At 44.2% G+C, this 13,420-nt stretch overlaps 1 protein-coding gene across 1 annotated transcript in view; it reads right to left on the reverse strand.

Annotated features, from left to right (window-relative positions):
* The window catches only part of GRIN2B (glutamate ionotropic receptor NMDA type subunit 2B), a 207,766-nt gene that overhangs the window by 163,886 nt on the left and 30,460 nt on the right, over positions 1–13,420 (reverse strand). Inside the window, exon 3 of the mRNA XM_075750709.1 lies at positions 5,945–6,373. Within this exon, the coding sequence (XP_075606824.1) occupies positions 5,945–6,355 (411 nt within the window). The 5' untranslated portion in view covers positions 6,356–6,373. The remainder of the gene's footprint in view (positions 1–5,944; positions 6,374–13,420) is intronic.

The following is a 13,420-nucleotide window of genomic DNA, read 5'->3' on the forward strand; positions in this document are numbered from 1 at the left end:
GCAAAAGGAATCTAAGTACCAAAAGCAAAAGAAGCATATAAATCATGTCCTCAATAAAATTATTAAAAGCTTGAAGGGAAACTTCTGGGGTTTTTATTTTATTTTTTAAAATCAAACTGATCTTTGCTGATCATTAGATTAGTCTAAGAAACATTTAAAGTATTACTATCATCAAATGCAGCTTCAGAGAAATGAAAACGCTTTGTGAAATTACATGAACTGCATATAATTTTGCTTTGGAGGGAAAAAAGGGATAGAAATCTTCTAGCAACACCGAACCATACTCTTTCAATGTTTGCAGATTAAAATGTGTCTTTTTTTCCCCCCCTTCTAAGCAGCATTTTGTTTGGAATTTATTTCACTTCAGTTCATATAATCAATTCAAAGGAAACTTTTGGGGATTTTTTGTGGGTTTGTTGTTGGTTTTTTTTAACTGAATTTCTTTCACACAAAGGCTCTAAAAATTTCAGATGTCATCCGTAATGGAAACGAAACCAATTTACATCCAAAAAATGAGGTTTGCATTCCCCATGCATCTCTATTATTTAACCTTTGGAAACCTGAGAATGAAAGTGCTTTCCTTTTAATTACAGATGTTCTGCTTTTAGCAGCACTGTCCCAGTGTCTTTGACTTTGTCCTGGTTTCAGCATGTATCTAGGTGCTCTGCTCATCCAACTAGTTTTGGCTTGCCTGTACCTGACGCATCATTTTGCTCCCCTCTGACCAGCAGCTAGTTTTCTTCCCTGGTGCTTTACACCTGTTGCCTGCAAATGGACTTGCTCCCCACCAAAATACCAAAGAACACCGTTGCTGCTGCAGCAGCATGGCCCAGGCACGGAGCAATCACAGCAACCTTCAGCATTGGAAGAGAAAAAGACAATGTGTCTTGGAAACCTTGACAGAAAACAAAAAGAAAGGGGACAGGGATTTATGAAGTGGGGATGGAAAGGTAGAGGAGAAATTTCAGCTTTGGTGTGAATGGGAAAAAAAAGCGCAAGGAATAGCAGGAAAGTCAGGTCTATGCTGTGTTAGAAAAGGAAGGAGAATCTGGCCTAGAAAGGATTATGGATTTTTAGATTTCAGGTTCGTTTCATACGGCTTTTATACAGACTTTATTACGGGCAGAGCCCAGTTTAACAGATCATTCTTTCCTACCATTTTATTTCCATCCTCATGGCTACCCTGTACAGGCAAGCCCTGGAGAAAAATACCAAGGAATGGAGAGACAGAGGAGAATGATTTTCAGCTGAGAAAATATCATCATCCTCTTCTTCCAATATTTTTCCTGGGTACTGCCTGTGCACCACTGTGTTACCATAAAGCTGCATAGGTCAAGAAGCTTTGGTAAAATAATGTGACTGTGGAGAAACAGCAAGGGATAGTTCCACCAAAAATGATGGTTGCCAGCTGTGCTATAAGAAAACCCAAGGCATTTTCTGCTATTACCTTTTCTGCTTTCATTATCACCAAGTTGACTTTTTCTGTTATTTTAAAAACATAACTAGTCTATCATTACAAAACAGACCAGTCAGCCAAACAGTGTGGTTATTCTTTAGGCAAGAAGCTAAATCTTTTCCAACACAATAAGTGGCCTAAATCTGAACAACAATTTGCTCTTAAGGTATCTATAAATGTGCACTATTATTATTTCATTTTCTATGATTGCTCCTTTACCTCCTAGTTCTGGGCAGAAGTGATTTTATGTAATATTGAAAATATAATGAAGAGGAGCCCAGCCTGGATTTCCAGTCTCAGGTCTGCAAACACAAGATATTGGTTTGTGTGCTTATCTGAACTGAAGCTTGGTTTGCAGCCTTGAAGGTTTCTTTCCACCATCAGTCTCCTAACACAGAGCATCCTCATCCATCAGCTGTTTCCACACTGTGATAGGATTGAATTTCTGCGTTCAAAACAACTGAGGAAAAAGGAGAAATTATTTTAAACATTGGAATGGGAGCAGATATGCTCACCAGTCACGGGTGCATTGCAGTCCTCCGGACAATGCAAACTAATGCTTAAGATCAAGCAACACAAAGCTATAAAAAGAAAGGTCACTGCAGCAACTTCAGGCAAACTGAAGAGACCGGAGAGTTTCCACAAGCAAAGGTCTCAGATCACAAGAACCTAGCATTGGTGATGGTGCACATTTCCTTCCTCTCCATCTCATCTATTCCAAATTAAATACAGGTCATCAGTGATCCCTTTCTCATCAGAGGTCCAGGTAAGGTGATGCTATTGTCCTAGTCCCTTCTCAAGATATCAGCACCAAAACAAGGACCAGGCACTTCCTTGTAGGGCTGAAACAGTGTGATCACTCTTCTACCCTGCTCCACAGCTGCAGGACTTGCTCCTCCGAGAGGAGCTAACACAGGGGCTGTTGGACCCCCTCTGCCATCGCTCCCAGGCCACCCAGCCCCAACAAAGTGACTGCTGCAGTTAGTGCTGTTTGGCATCACTGCTGGCATGTTCGTCGGAGACTAAAGGGATTGAACTGGCTATGACAAGACTCTCCCTCAGCAAAGTGGTCTCTCCAGAGCTCGAGTGAGGCACACCATGTGCCTATGCTTCACTGTTTTCCTGGAACTAAACCCAGATCACAGTGTGCACACAGATCGTCTGGTCATTGTCTTCTGATGCCAAATTAAGCAGAGATTAAACGTAACACTTTGTAACAGCTAAACAGGTGGGATTAGAGACACGAGCATCAAGGAGAGAAACAGCAAAAACGTAAGCAAATTCCTATATTCTTATTTTTCCAAGGAAAAAGGAAAAACACAGGGAAAACAAAAGGATATAAACATTATCTACAAAATCTAATGAAATGCAATATTAAAGAGCATGAGCTTGAACAAAAGAATCAGGAAATCCAGATGTTACACTTACAGCAACATACCTCCACCTGCTATCTTACACCTAGGGCAGGATTCATAGCATTTAACTTGATCATCACAAACACGCTGGGATACAGCCTTCTTCAGTAATCAGTGGGGAAACACAGGACTATCCCCGCAAGCATTTCACAGCACCCTGAGGTGGGTGGGGTGAATTGTCCTCAGGTGGTTCCTCCTTCCCCACTGATTGTAACGATGCCTAGACCTCCAGCTGGCAGGTAGCAAATTTCCAGATGCATGTTAACTGAGATGAAGCCAGCCTATGGTGCATGTTATACAATATTTCCATCTATATATACAGGAGAAAAGAAAATTCAGGCTTGAAATCCTCTTTTTTTTTTTTTTTCCTTTTTTTATTTACCATGTCTCGATTTACCAGCTTCACAGTATATTACAAAGCCCTTTTTACACATAGACCCAAATTTCCTCCCAGACACACTTATTAAACCCTCACTGAAGGTGAAACAGAATTTCACATACTACTCCAGGGAAGGTGGTTTGACTGAGGATTTTTTTTTTTTTTTTTTGCATTAACCTCCAGAGAAGAGGGGCTTATCTGTCACACCAAGGCATTAGTAGCTTGTAGCGTTCTTTAGGTATGCATTGGCACCACTGATCACAAATGCACAGGGAGCATAACGAAGCTATAAGTGCAGGTCTGAACCTGTGAAATGCTGAGCAAGTTCAATCACAGCTGACTGCTGTGGGCGTTGAGGGGATGCTGAAAGAAGCAATCCATGCTTGCAGGATCAAACCCCAGCCACACAACTCATCTGCAAAGAACATGTCTAAGAGTCACTCAAAGCAAAGCCTCTGTCAAGGCCGTCTGTGGAAAATAGATTGTTTAAGGACTTACCAGGCTGACTTCAGTATTCTTGGAATATCAATGTATTTACTCTCTACCATATTTTAATTCAATTCATCAAATAAATATTATCTATTAAAGATTACACACCTGTGAATCAGAAGCTGTAAAGGTCAGCCTTTTAAATTTATGTTTAAAAGAAATCTTAGCCTTTCCTAAAACTGCAGATCTTTGTACATAACCTGCTTCTCCTGTCTGCAAAACTACAAAAAAAAAAAAAAAGGGAGTTTGATAAAACAGAGGTCTCCATTCATAAGGCTTCCACCTTTGAGCTCCCCATGGGCTGCCTGCCTGCCAGAACACTCTTCAGAAGCGAACCAGTGGGGTACACAGGGCAATCGCGGGAGATGCTGCCTTCCCAAGGAGAGACTAGAGATAGGTAGAAAGAAAAATCTTTGCCAAGTTCAATAGGCCAAATTTGTCTTTGAATTACAGCAGCGTAAATCTGATCTAATCCTGCCAAAGGCAATGGGGCTATGCTGGATTTACACTGCGGGAATCTGAAATCAGAATTTGGCCTGCCACATTCAAAGTCACAAGGACCTTTTCCCAGTGCTTAGGAGGTCTGGCATCAATAACACTTACAATTGTTCAAAGAGGGTGTAAAATGCCACCATAAGTGTGAAATCCAGTACTCAAGTAATGCTTCAGACCTCTTTTGCACAGACATCGATAAGCATGCAAAACAGCAGGCAGGAGAACGTCGAGATGCAGCATTGTTGCCTGACCTTCAAGACAGAAAAGCTTTATTGTGGGTGGAATGGGGCAGAATGACTTTAGCACATGTGCAACTATTCAAGGAGAGAGAGAAAAAAAGGCCTGTGATTATTTTATTCAGTGACTACTTTAGTTCAAAGACTGATACGAGAAAATAACACTGCATATTAACTGTGTGTTATTCGGCAACTGAACAGTTGGTCAAAGAGTTAGAAAATAATTTGTGATTAATTTATGCCCATCTACTCAACTACGATAACCTGCACTGGATTATTTATTTACATGATAAATAAAACAAAAAGTGCCTGGATTTCTCAGCTCGCTAGATCTCTTTCTGAGGAAAAGCTGCCACAGTGGCCAGCTTAATTCTCCCCCTTCATTCTATTAGACTCAATTCTGCCTAGTCAAACGTCTCAGATTTGCTTAAGAGCGACGTGTAAAAGAAAAAGGCTGTCAGCCTGTGTCCCTGTTTACTTCTTTGCGATGCACCAAGTGTGGTCAAGAGGATCTTCTCAATAAAGGGCTTGGCCCCGACTCTGTCTGACACTGAGACTGCAGGGAAAAGGACAGCACATTTCTCTCAGGTATTCCTACTGGCCCACAGCAGCCCAGAGGCCACTGTTAGCCACACCATCTAGCCAAATGCACTCTCAGGTGTGAATTGCTGGGTCCCCTGTTCCTCCAGGGGGAAGACCTGCATCAGGTCCAGCTGCACCCCACGGAGGCTCCCCTAAGCTGAGAGTTATCAGCCCATCAAAGATGCTGCTCCCGCTGCATCTTGCCCTGTTCAAAATTAGTAGTGGGAAGGGTTGTTTGTGTGGTAATTCCCCAGGAGACTGGCTGGGGCCTAGGAAAACAGGGAAATGTCAGTGATATGAAGGAATAAAGTAGTGCAGTGGAAAAAAGAAAGACTTAGCTGGACTGGTTCAGACTGGTTAGTTGCTTTAGCTAACACCCATTTAACTTCAGGAGCTAATGAACACTTCTGAGAGAGGATGACTTTATTAAAGATTCAATTATTTTCCAATTAAGATGTAAGAGCTGTATTAAATGTCCCTGAAAATACCACAATGTCCTCCACCTGCATGCAGGAAAAACCCAAGCTGGCATCCTTGGCTGATATAAGGTAAAACACAGGTAAAAATAAAACCTTTTAAAAAAATCACAATTGTCAGGGGCTCTTTACCCTTCCTAAGGAGGAAGAAAAGGGCTGATTCCTTTGCAGGTCTTCTACCTGCTCCTTTCCCTCCTCAGTTTTTCTCTGTTGCAGATAATTCCACATGATTAATAGGCTCTTCTCAGCGGTGCTACACACAGTTAGCTCTTTTAATCTCTCTCTGAATCTGAGGCTCTCTAATCCCCCGACCCTTCAGCCCCATGAGACTACACCTGAGGATCACGCAATAAGATATTTTTTTCTGTTTTAAGTTTCGATCTGCAGGTCTGCGATAGAAGGAAGCTTAAATTTACCTTATCTGCCATGATCATAGAGGAGCCTCCATGGATGCCCAGGATGGGAGTGAGGGTCTGGGCAGAGATGAAGTCCAGGATCTGGGCAATGGCTTCCTGGTCTGTGTCATCAGCGAATACCACCCCTTGGATCTTCCGGTCTGACATGAGGTCACAGATGCGGGTGATGATGCTCTTGGGATCCGTCTCATTCATGGCCACCAGCTCCACCCGAGGCACCACTGAAAGGTGGTGGAAGTCATCTTTCTCGTGGGCATCTTTGATGGCCACTTCGTCTGAGGTCCCCACCAGGATGACCGCAATGCCAATGCTCGGGTGGCTTTTCTGGGCATGGGCCCCGCTCCCTGTTGTTGCGAGGACTGCCAGCACCAGCCAAAACCTTGGAGAGTAGCACTCCACCCTGGGCCTCATCTTCAGCTCTTACACTCCCTGAGCGAGGAAGAAAAAGAAAAGAAAAAAAAAAAGGGGGGGGGGGGAATAAGAGAAAGGGAAAGGGATTAATTGACAAGTCAGTCATGCACTCAACCTTCAAGACAGATCCACTGATCTTCCTTAGCCAGTAGCCCTCCTCCCACCAGTCCTCGCCTGACGCCTAGCCCTTTGGCAACATTCAGGGGTGGGAGGATGGGGTGTCAGACCAGTCCAGCCTCTACTTCAGAGTTTGGAGTCACTTCAGAGAACAGCTGTCAGCAGAAGATGCGATCATGTCATCTCTCAGGTCCCACGTCACTCTGAGACCCAAGTCAAAAGTGATAGAGAATTGTCCTTTGACGGCTGATCAGCTGTCTTTGTGAAACTAATTGTTTATGTCAAGCCCATGTCTAAGTGCTCACCCTCGACACAAAGGAATTACTGGTGCTTGTGATCAGTTTGGCCTTCTGCTGGAGGTATAGGCAGGGAGGCGGAAGGGACCAGACAGGTAAGGACTCCCTTTTACTTTCTCAGCACAGCCCCTCTAGAATAAAGTGAGGACAAATTGGCAAGGCCATTGGATGTATATGTACATGTATAAGTGTGTATCCATTGCATGCAACCTTCCTACCACCAGGACACACACAGCTCCAGCCTGTAGTACAGTCAGCCATATGCCTTTCACCCATACAAGGTTCATTTCTTTCTAAAAAGCCAGGAACACAAAATTTCCCAGTGGTCATGGCCAAAACTGGATCAGTATAGTGTGGGAAAGACATTCCCTCCAAGCCCGTATGACAGTTGGTTTTGCCCAGAAGCAGAAAGACCCACGGAGCTTACAAAGGTTCACCCTCAGCTACTTACAGCCAGGGATGTTACACTGATCTTTTCCCTGAATATGTCCACTTTATTTTGTAATCATAACAGTAGAAATGGAAAAACCCAATGAGGTCATCTCTCCAGCCCCTGCCTGAGTGGGACTGTTCCCTGCGGGATTGTTCCTAGCTCTTTCTGTATTCAGTCTCGTTTTAATAATAGTTCGCATTTCCACAGCGCTTTTCATCCTCAAGGCGCTTTACGAACACTAACGAATTAATCCTTGCAGCACCTATGCAGTGTAAATACCAGAAGCTGCCCTGGTCTGGGGACAAAAACAGAGCAGTGTCTCCCCATGCACCCACCACCCCTGTGGGAGGCAGCGCTGCTCAGTGTGCCCACCCAGGGCAGTGCAGCTGTCCCAAGGAGATTTCACGCATTTCAAACTAAAGACGACTTTCCCTCAGCACAAAAAGTCCTGCTCAGCTAATCGTGCCCATAACTTTTTTCTTTAGCAGTCAGGCACACTTGGAATAAATACACCAGCCCCGTGCTTGGGGTCTTGGGGGTCCAGGAACAGGACCCTTCCATACTGTTCGCCGGGACACACGCCTCTATCGAATGAACAGAAAGCCACAGCAGCCAGGACAAGGCTGACAAGACTTTGGGGAAGCTGGAAGGCCACGGAAGAGCCCTACCTGGCAGCAGCCACCCACAGGGAAAGGGCGCAAGGGGCTCCAACTTGCGCTGCCCAGGAGAACACAGGCTCAGCACCTGCTCCCTCACTGTCACGCTAAGCAGAGAGAATGTATCCTGCATTGATATTACTGGATAAATAAGCAGATAATAAAATAGATAATAAATATGCACCAGAGGAACCAAATCCACTTAGGAGGCTGAAAGGGACCGCGGGTGTGAAGCGCCAATCGATTCTAAACTCTCTGACGGATCCACTTTCTGAGAGATGCTCACAAGGAGAACCAAGAGACTTTGAGAGTTTGGCAAAATGAACAGCTAACTTCATTCCAGCAGGACTGTTATCCTCCAATTACGAGTCACTAAATTAGATTCCTTCACAGTGAAATGCAGTCCCCACTCCTGCAATGCTTTATTAACTTTAATGCACTCTATACGCTCTCTGTCTCTCACTCTCTTGCTCACTCACTTTAATGCTATATTTGTTCTCTTTAAAATATGTCTCCTGTGATCCCTCTGCATAGTCTCACACAGTATATTACGCTTGGTTAGGCAATAGCTAGCTGTGATGCCCAGGGAGCAGAGTGTAGGTTTTTCCCAGCCCCTCTCCCACCAGGAATACTTTACAGGGCCTTCCAACACAGGGCTTGGATAGCAGCGATGCAGGAGCTATGCAGGCGATCATGGCAGCTGTCTGCCTTCATGCCCAAACACAGACTTCTCCCACCGCGAAAAATGCTGATGAAGAAACTTATTCCCTTCCCTTCACCTACATCAAAGCCAAAAAATCTCAAGCATCTACCTCTGAGCAGCAGAAAAGAGCCCAGATCCTGAAGAGCACATAGGTGCCAATCTGTTGGGTGTCTAGCTTATGGGAAGTGCCTCCCAGGCAGATTTTTCCATTCAACACAAGATGATGGAGTTCCCTGCACAGTGCCAGATCCTCAGGCTTTGGCCAGATATGCAGGGAGCAGCCAGGGCTAGCAAGAGGGTAATGTGAAGAGGAGGTCACCAGTGCTTCCACAGCCAACCTGGCATCTCCAGTTTGGATCCTCAGCCATAAGCCCCCTCTGGATCAGACAGAGCAATGCTTAGGTAGCCTGTGTTGTACCACCCAAGACAGCTCTCCCTCCATCTCTTGCTCACACATAACACTTCTGTCATGCTCACAATGTGTTTCAGGTGCTCCATGGCTGGTACATGGGACAGAAACCAGTGTCCTCCTGAGGGAATAGAGGTACCAGGTCCAGGCTGGGCTCCCTTGTAGGATGCGACCCAGGGATATGATAAGGTATAGAAATGCCAATAAATCACACCCAACCCAGGGATGACTGGTGGTCTTCACCATTCAGCTCCCACAAGGCAGCAGCAAGTTCACAGAGCAGAGTTGAGCTGTTCAAAGACTACAATAATGGTGCTCATGGTGTTACAATCCCTTCCCTACCCTCCCTGGGGCTGACTTCTGTTCACAAGCAGTACCCACTACCCACACTTCTGCTTACATGCGAGTGCTGGCTGTTGGAGAAAGGGACAAATGTCCCAGCACCAAGCCCATCTCTCTTTCCTCCTCTGGTCTGGATCACTACAAGCCCCTTTAGAATGTGTGCTGGTAGAGGAGAGGCGAGGGTGAACCAGCACAGACTTATTACCAGATTAAGGTGACCTCAGAACTATTTTGAAAATGTGTTTTTACATACACAGCAGCAACTTTTATCCATTAATTTCTGCATTGTTCAAATGCAGAAGTTTGAGGCAACCAGTGAAGGAAACACTGGAGGCAGCACATGGACCTCTTCCTGAGGGGTGTTCTTGTTTCCAGTGAAGAGAAATGGAGAAATTCACACATGAAGAAATTCACAAGCACCTGACAAGGCTGCAGTTGTAAAACATGGCATTTGCCCTTAGTTGTTTCAAGTAACTTTAATATTGCTAGAGTCTAATTTCACCAGTCAAGAATTATTTTTTTAAAACATGCCAGTGTATTTTATTACAAAGTATTTTACATGAGCAGGTTTTTCCTTTAATGGTGGTGTGGGGCAACACAGTGTTTGGAGCATTTTCTATGATTTTGCCACTCCAAAACAATTCAGCAAATCCCAAACTCCAGTCTGCTATGTAAAATCCTTTACACATTACTCCACAATATTATATTGTCCCTTACTCCCTGGAAAATAATATATGACAAGGACATTACACAAAGTGGTTTTACAGGCATGTCTATATTTAGGTATAAACATGCCTGTAAAACCATTATACCTCTATAATCTCATTTTACTTACCAATAAAACATATCCACCATTGTAGAAGAATGCAGCATCTACTTAGTGCTGCAGAGCACTGTTACACAATCACTGTTAAAATGGGAAGGGAAAGCTAACTTCTCCAATTGAAAATGCAAGAGGAATGTAGGTAGTCAGACAGTAATTATTCAGATTGGAATTTGGCCAGGACCAAAGGTTAGATTGCTTAAAAATATCATGAGAACCTTATTTGACACTGCATTTTTATGTGGATCGGATCTAAGATAAGTATTAATAGAAAATTATTAGGCTGCACAGACAAAATACAGCTCAGCATTTAGACATATTTCTGGACGATATTTCAAACTACAGAAAGTACACAAATAGGTCACTGTGCACTCAACCAGGCTAACTGTAAATAAAGTACTGCTCAGGCAGTGTACAGCAAAGCTAGGCAACCTTCAGGTCAGATAAAGAAACTGAGGCAGAACATGGGCTGGTCCCAGGAGTTTGGGGGCAGTTCTGTCGTGCGCCAACACTGCTACCTCCTTCTGCTGCAATTGTGCCAGCTGGGCAGCTTGCACAATAGCCCCTTGGGAGGGTATTTGCAGGTCCTCAAAACCCTATCTCCAAGCTCAAGACAGTGAGAGGAAAGGAAGTCCTATAACAGCGCAGTCCCAGACAAAAAGCTGTCTTGAAGGCAGCTTTCCTACTTCGAAGGAAGACGATGCTTGGGACAGGAGGCTGATCAGCATGCACTAGCCACCAGCAAAGGGAACTTCACAGGGACATTGGCTCCATACTGGAGGAAGAAGACCATCATCTACCTCCAGCCTCCCTCTCCTGTACTTCCCTGGAGGGCCATGGGGAAGTTTATATCCCAGTGCTTTCTGGGCTCTGCTCACTGGGAGCTCTGATGAGCTCCCAGCACCGGTTAGAGGACTTCAAGCCACAGAATCTGAATTAAACAGCTAATTTTGCATCTGCACCAACTGCAATGCTAATTCCCAGCCCTACTCTCATCCCTGATCACTACCCCAGTTCCGGGACTCACCATCACCCTCAGTCCCACTGCTACCTAGAGAGAGATGTCTTGCCAGCCCCAGTGTTAGCCATCAGTGTTACCGTACCCTTCAGTATTGGCTCGTCTTTGACAGCATCTTAATTCACACTAGCTTCATTTCCCAGACAGTTTGATCAGTATCAGACAATGAATCAAAAAGCAATCCTTGTGTTTCAGGCCCTAGTTGGGGGTAGGAAGAAATCCATCTCACCTGTGAGATACTCTACAAAGCTAGAAGGTGCTTTGTGCCTGGTACCCAGCACACCACCAAGGAATAAATAGCAAGTGCACTAGAAGAAGCTGTAGGGAAGTTAACATTGCACTAGACATGCTGCTGGGCTGGCAAAGAAATACCTGTATGCCCACACCAAAGAACAACACTATTTCTGTGTTTACCAACTGCAGAAGACTGGTGCATATTTAATCTTTTTGTCTACTACCTACCTTACAAGTAAACTGCAGGATCCAAGAAGATCCATGCGAAGAAAGGGGCAGGACTGATTACAACCCCATAAATTGTTACTCCTACGAGCTGGGGCTTAAAGCTATAAACCACTCCATAATTTACACCTAAGTTTCTCCAACTCCCTGATTTTTGGCAACCCAATTTCAGCTTAGGACAACCTCCCATTCTCATGGTTACTGCCATCTCCCCAGTCCAGACACACTGCACATTGTATACCTCTGAAGAAGCATTCCTCATGTTCTAACACTGCTTTAACCATTGTCCTACCACACCTTCAGCTCAGGCTATTTCTATGCTGACAACTCTTGCGCTGCTGTTCCCCATATTACTGCTTACCAGGTAGGTAACATAAGTGCCTATAAATCATCTTCTTGCTCACAGCCCTGTTGTTCCAGGAATTTTGTAAACAGAGACAAAGAAGAGGGGGATGGATCTGGGGCACGATGGATATGTCTTGGAAGCGCCTTCACAGTTCAGGTGCTGATAAACAGAATGAATTATGCTGCAGGAAAATCTCCATACATTCAGAGTAGGAAGATGGCAGAGACTAAAGACATCGGAAAGTGCCATGCATAGTGATGAATGCAAGAGCAATCCATCACCTGGACCAAAATGGTTCATTATGGTAACTTTGAGTAAATACCCCCCCAAGGGCATTTCAGTCATTTTAGTTGAAAACTTGTGCAGTTTAGTTTATTTTAACTAGCTTTGAACTTCACCTATATTCTCATTCTGATATATAGATGTTCCTATGACAGTAACAGAAACATTTCTCCAAGGCCTTTTGGGCAGGTCTTCTTTCTGCTCTTCACAACCACTCCCTCTCCAACATGTACCTTTGTCCATGCTCGCAGTGTCCCACAGACTCATTTTTTATCTAACTGACAAAATGCTGCTTCTTTTCCCGTATTTATCCCAAGTCAGCCATTTTCTTTTGGGGAATGCATCACATACCTCCAGCCAAAGCCTTCAAAGCCTTTGGAGCTCTCTCATTACCTCACTGTTCATTTTCCTTCCATGGGTACTGGGAGGAAAGTAGTAGATATGTTTAATTCTATCCCCTATTTATTTTCTTTCAAGCTGTTCTTTCTTTATTAAACCAGGTACAAACTCCTCCCTGGTTTGGGCAGTGTCAGATTCATCCTATATATCACATATTCATTCTTGCCCATCTCTGATCGCTAGTTTGCCTCTGCCTATCCAAAAGGTCTATCCAAGGATAAGGTGACAAAGTGCTTCCCTTTTTTCTGCCCCACGCAAAGGAGAAGAGCAATTCTCTCCCTACACTTAAGGCGGTACAAAGAAAGCTTTGATCATCAATTAGACCCATATCATTCCCAAAAGATGAAGAACTATGTCTCATTATTGTAAGCCTGCCCAAGGGTAAGTTCCCAGTGTCCTTCCCACTTCTTCCCACCCACATATTTTACATATCACGGGTGATAGCTGATACAGCCACAGCCTGCAAGCTTCTGTTGAGACCAACACCAAGTGATTCATGGAAATTACAAATTAAAATCCTCTGCTTAATAGTCTAGCCCTTCCCCCAGACACTTCAGGATTGCTGTCTACGGCAACTGCTTTAGCACACTACCTGCTCTGAAGCAACTGAAACAATAGGATTACAACTGCTAGGAGATGGCTCCGAGGCTCACATTTAGAAATGTTTCCCTAAACTCAGCCTAAATTTTCCCTTTGCGCAGCTATCCTCTTACTTCAATAATATCCCCTTCATTCAGCCTAAACAATTTCTCCCTCTCGACTCACCATTTCCACCCTGAAAA

Source organism: Balearica regulorum, chromosome 1, assembly GCF_011004875.1.
Source record: "Balearica regulorum gibbericeps isolate bBalReg1 chromosome 1, bBalReg1.pri, whole genome shotgun sequence".
Classification (NCBI taxonomy): Eukaryota; Metazoa; Chordata; class Aves; order Gruiformes; family Gruidae; genus Balearica; species Balearica regulorum.